Genomic DNA, 6,000 nt, shown 5'->3' with positions numbered 1-6,000 from the left:
TTCCCCGGAGCGCGCGCCTCGCCCGACCGTTCCTCCGCTCTTTCTTCCTTCCTTTCTTTCCTTCCCGCCATGAAGGAGAAGGAGAAGGAGAAGGAGGAGGAAGAGGAGGCCATGGCTGCGGCCCCGGGAGCCCGCGAGTGAACCGGGGAAGGAGGAGGCCGGGCGCCATGGCTTCCAAGGAGCGCCTCTACGAGCTCTGGATGCTCTACTTCGCCAAGGTCAGCCCCTTCCCCTCGCCCTCTTCGGGGGCTCCCTCGGGGCACCACCTGTTGCCTCCCCCGACCGGCTTTTGGGGGGCAGCCCCACTGACGCCCCTGAAAGGACTCCTCGTCCCCAGCGACCGATCCCCCCGGAACTAGGGCCTCTCCTCCTCCTCAGCCCTTTGGGGAGATGACAGCTGCCCCCTTTTCCTCTCTCGTTTTGGGGGCCCCTCGCCATGCCTTTGGGGAGGGAACAGGGCCCCCTTTTCACCACCGACCCCCCCCCCGGGAAGAAGGGCTTCCCCTCAGCCTCCGCCGGGTCTTTTGGGGGGAACAGCCCCCCACTTTCGCCGCCTTTTGGGGGGCAGCCCCATGTGAGCCGCCTGGAAGGGCTTCTGGCCGCCCTTTGGGGAGATAAGAGCCCCCCTTTTGGGGGCCAACCCCACCCCACCCTCCCCCTTTCCCTCCCTTTTTGGGGGGCGACCCCCCCCCACTGACCCATCGAAAGGCTTCCTTCTCTTCAGCCGTCGCACCTGGCCAGCCCCTTTTTTTGGGGGGGATAACAGCTTTCCCTTTTATTTTAACCACCTTTTTGTGGGGTGACCCCCACCAACCCCCCCGGAAAGGCTCCTTTCTCCTCAGCCCTCAGAACTGTCCTTTGGGGAGCCAGCGGCACCCCCTTTTCCCTTCCCTCTTTGGAGGGCGCCTCTCCCCAGTTGCCTTTCTCCCCCCAGCCCCCCCGGGCTTTCCCTGCTCTTCCCCTCAGAAGGGAAGGAAGGGGCAAGGAGACCCCTCATTTTGGGGTTTGCCTGACTTACCTGCACAGCCCCCCTTTCCTTTGCCCTTTGGGGCCCCTCCTTGGCCAGTCGGGCCATTGCTCTTCTTTCTCACTCTGGCCTTTCACCAGAGAGAGCAAGGAGTGCCCCCCCAAAATGGAGGGGCCCCTCTCCTCAAGAGGAAGGCCCTGCTGCTGCATCGCCAAAAAGGGCCCTGTTTGCTCATCTCTTCTAGGAAAGCCTCTGCAGCTTCTTTCTCTCCCTCCGCCAAAAATGAATACACCTGACTCTGGCTGCAAACCCTGTTCCCTGGAGCTTTGCAGGGGGCAGAAGTGGATGCCCCCCCAGATCAAAATGGCCAGGTCTAGCTCTAAATAGATTAAACAAATGGGATATCAAGATCTGTGAGGAGACCTACTCCCCTCAAGGGGACCTGGAGAAGAACAATAGCAATACGCAAAGGGATCTTGTAGCACCTTTGAGACTTCACTGAAACAAAGACCTTGGTAGCATGATGTGAACTGTATTGAGCCTACTTCCTCAGGTAGTAGTAGAGGAGCAGTAGTAATCCTTTCTGCCTTTCGGCTGTGTCTGCAATCTCTCCCATAGGTTCATTTTTATTAATTTCAACCCAAACAGTCTGCACGGCGCGCATTCATATTACTCAGTTCAGTGGTTTGTGGTTCTTGTGAGGAAGAAGAAGAGCCGCCTGCCCCTTTCCTACTTCAGGACTCCAGGCAGCTTACCAAAGTGAAAACCAAGGCAGCTTACAAAGCCACCTGACACTGACGTTTGAAATAATAATAATAATAATAATAATAGGATTTATTCCTATGCCACCCAATCACTGGGAATCTGGCGGCTTACAGCAGAGGGATAATAGAAATGTAACTGAACAATAACATTTAACCCACAACTCTGACACAACTTGCCCATTGCTCTAGATGTGGGTTTCATCTGCTTGCCTGGATTATGGTCTGGAAAATCAAAGTGGCTTCAGGCTGCAGCCCTTCTTCCCTGAGTCGGGATGTTTATTGAACAGGGCCATGTCAAAATACTCACAACATAGTAATACAAGCAATGACACACACACATATAAAATGTTCAGTATCCCACAATACAATATAGATACGTATGAATAGCCTAAACATGCACAGCTTAGATACAGACTATACAGATCTAAATAAAAATATACAATATGTACTGAAAAATATGCAAATAAACAGGTAAGAATGAGTTGGAGGGAAAGATCCCAATAAAACCTGGGATCTCCCGGGATCCAGGGCTGCATCCACACTGGAGAAATAACCCAGTTTGGGCCCCACAACAAACTCCAACTCCCAGAATTCCATAGCCTTGAGCCAGGGCAGTTAAACCGGTGCCAAACCGGGTTATTTCTCCAGTGTGGATGCAGCCAAGGTTTATGTGTGGGGCCCTCCCTGCACATAGTTGAAACTACAAATAATACTAATAGTATCCCACCATTCCCCCTGTTAATGCAGGTTAGAAATGTTAAAACAAATGCAGCAGAAAATGCTGACACTTGATATAGAAGTGAAACGGCTGATTAAACTATCAATAAAATCCAAACCAGTTAAAAACCTGACCAGCCCCCCCTTCCCCCCCCCCCCCCTTTTCCAGGTGCTCCTCGGTGGCCTAGTGCTCTGGAAATGGCTTTCACACAGATGTCCTTTATTTCCTTTGGGTTTCCTCATTCTGTGAGGAATGCGCCTTTTTGGAGGAGAGTCAGGGTTGCCTTTCTTTCAGAAATGAGCACCTGCGGCTCTGCCTTGTAGCTACTCCTTCCCCATCACCTGTTTCCTCTGCTCCCTCCTCCCCAAGATGGCCCTAATGAAAACCCTTCCCCTCCTGTTTCTCCACCTGGCTTCACTGGATCTCCTTTGGAGCCTGGGAGATCTTAATGTTTGTCTTCGGTTGCTAGAGGTTTTGTTTCTTGTCAGCAGAGATGATCCTGGGGAGGTCACTTTTTTCCATGATGTCGGAGTGGCGTTATCATAACCTGAGTGGAAACATGGTGGCCAGGGAGAGCTTGCTTCTCTCCTTTCCCTCTGGACCGATGCTGAAAAGCACTGCACATTGCCAGCTTGTCTGGCCGCTGTCGTAATGTGGAATGTGTGGGTTTGTGTAGGGAGATCTCTGGGTGGCAATCTCAGGCGTGGGGCGTCTCGAAGGGAGCTGGACCTGATGACCTTCAGGTCACCCTTTTTGCAATTGACTCCAGTTTATTCCCTGTTATGTTTTGGAAACCGATGCAGTTTGGCTCTTTTGGTGGCTGCTTTTGTTCTTGGTTTGTTTGCAAAGTGTTTGGGGGGTGAACCTAGGAGGACAGGGCTTAGTAAGTGTGGCTTTCCCCCTTCTTTTCTCCCCCACCTGGCTAGGGAGCTATGGAGAAGTAGCCGGCTAGGGAGTTATGGCGTGGGGTGGGAAAGGGGTGTGTAGCAGCTGTTGTAACACTTCCTAGTCCTCCTCCTCCTCCTCTCTCAATCTCTCTCTCTCTCTGCTTGCTAAATGTTGGCACTGCCTTTTTGACATGCTTTTGTTCCTTGCCTTTTTCTGTCCTTTTGCTTCCATGCAAGGAAAAAAAAAACCCTCTTGATCCTTGGGTTAGGAATGGGAATCAAAACACAATAGCCTGGAGACGTTTGGACGGAACTGAGCAAAGGTGTGGCGTGTACCTAGGAAATCCTGTTTTGCACGTGGCCAAGCAAGGGCAGTGCGCTGCTTCCCAGGGAGCAAGGGCCCAGCTCCCACAAGTTGTGTGAACCTCTGGCTGAAAAGAGGAGGGGAGGACTGACAGCTGACTGTTGTTGATGTGTGACTACGTTTTTGACTTATGGTGACCATGTGTGTTCATGTTATGTTCCTTCAAGTCAACCCTGTGGTGAACCTATCATGGGGTTTTCTTGGCAGGTTTCTTCAGAGGGAGGTTTGCCGCTGCCTTCCCCTGAGGCTGAGAGAGTGTGACTTGCCCAAGGTCACCCAGTGGGTTTCCATGTCTGAGCTGGCATTCAAACCCTGGTCTCCAGAGTCATAGTCCAATGGTCAAACCGCACATAGCCCATTGGGGCTAATGATTCTGCTATCACAACCACCAGCCTTTCCCTGACCTGGAATGTAAGTCCCATATCTCCAGGTAGCCTGGCATTATGACTTGAGGTAATGGGGCTTGTAGTCCCAACATGTCAAGAAAGGTGCCTAATCACATATCCTCTGACCCGCCTTGTAGGGTTGTTGGTAAGATAAAAATGAGGGGAAAGAAAGTTGTGCACAATATGGGTGGAAAGGAGAGCTCTGTCTTGAACTTGAACTACAGGAAAAGGTATGCATGTGAAGAACAAATCCAGCAAAGCTGGATGACTGTGGAGGGCATTTTTGCCCCTCTCCAATTTGCGCTGCACTAATGCCCAATTTCAACTGGTTGTGAAGTCGAAGGTTTTCATGACCGGCATCCATAGTTTTTGTGGGTTTATCGGTCTATGTGGCCATATCTTCTAGACATGGCCACAAACTCTTCTAGAACCTGGCCGCATAGCCCCAAAAACCCACAAGAAACTATTGGGGGGTTGTTGTGGGGGGACGGAAGACCACCACCACCTCTTCATCCTCCTCCTCCTTATTCATTTATATCTATTATTTTCATTTATTAATATTTCCATTTATCCTTCCTTTCTAACAATAATGGGATGCAAGGCAACGGACAAGATTTTAAACAAGACAAAACACTATGGTCCAAGACACACTGCAGAAATAACCCAGTTTGAGACCGCTTTAACTGCTCTGGCTCAATGCTTGGGAATCCTGGGAACTATAATTTTGTGAGACATTGAGAACACTGGTGCCAGAATAAACTACAATTCCCAGCATTCCCTAGCACTGAGCAAGGGCAGTTAAAGCGGTCTCAAACTGGATTATTTCTGCATTGTGTTTTGTACCCATGTCTTTGCACAATTTGTGAGCCATTTTAGGCAGAAAACGACCTGAATTATGAGCTGAGAGGGAATGAAGGAGTTTAGGAGGGTTATGTACTTGTTTATTTCTTTTCTATGCTACCTTCTAGCAAAGGACTCAAGGCAGATTGCAACAAATTAATCAGAAGCACAGCTAAAAAAGACCCCCTTTGCATCCTCTGTAGTGTGCATTTTGGTTGATCTCGTAAAGGTATTGCTGTTTGCTGGATTTTTGATAAGTTCTGTTTGCAAAGGCTTGGAGCAAGCTGGTGGTTTCCGTCCCATTCTGTGTATTCATTAACATAACTAAGCTTTGGATTGGTTGCGCAGTGACCCTAGTCTAAAGGAATGGTCATCTTGTCTGGATTTAAGCTTGACATGGATTTATGACAGATTCAGCCTCTTGCATATGGTCACTGTGTCTGCAACTTTTTCTGGTCAAATCTGCTGGAAGAGGAGACCACTGCATGCTTCTGGTGAGTTGGCTTCTGCCTTTCCACTGAAGTTTCCTCTGTGATGGTGAGATTGTGTTACTGTTTGCTGTCAAGTTGGCTTTGGTGTATACTGACCAGATGAATGAGAGACTCAAGAGAGAGAATGGTTTCCCTCCCTTTGTTATTGTGTGCCTTCATGTTGTTTCTTTCCAACTTTTGGTGACCCTCAAGGAGAACCTATCATGGGGTTTTCTTGACAAGGTTCTTCAGAGTGGGTTTGTCATCACCATGTCAAAGCAGTGTCAAACTGCATTATTTCTGCAGTGCAGATGCTGCCTAAGTAAGGTGTTGGTTACTCTGGATCCAGTGGGACATACTCTCAGGTAAAGGGGCACACAAGAACTACACATCCACTGTGGTTGTTGTGTGCCTTCAAGTCATTTCCAGCTTACGGTGATCCAAAGGCATATCCCTATTATGGGGTTTTCTTGACAGGTTTCTTCAGAGGGGGCTTGCCATTACCATCCTCTGAGGCTGAGAGAGTATGACTTGGCCAGTGGGTTTCCAAGCCAGGATTCAACCCTAGTCTCCCAGGGTCCTAGTCCAACAATCAAACCACTAC

At 49.7% G+C, this 6,000-nt stretch overlaps 1 protein-coding gene across 1 annotated transcript in view; it reads left to right on the top strand.

Moving 5' to 3' along the window:
* The window catches only part of LOC149310141 (neurobeachin-like protein 2), a 79,832-nt gene continuing 73,832 nt past the window's right edge, over nt 1–6,000 (top strand). The window contains exon 1 of the mRNA XM_089534027.1: nt 1–218. Coding sequence (XP_089390153.1) covers nt 168–218 — 51 coding nt within the window. The 5' untranslated portion in view covers nt 1–167. The remainder of the gene's footprint in view (nt 219–6,000) is intronic.

Source organism: Sceloporus occidentalis, unplaced genomic scaffold, assembly GCF_023333645.1.
Source record: "Sceloporus occidentalis isolate IW3139 unplaced genomic scaffold, rSceOcc1.0.p SCAF_7, whole genome shotgun sequence".
NCBI lineage: Eukaryota > Metazoa > Chordata > Lepidosauria > Squamata > Phrynosomatidae > Sceloporus > Sceloporus occidentalis.
Note: the sequence above shows the minus strand (reverse complement) of the source record. Positions and strands in the feature narration are given on the sequence as shown.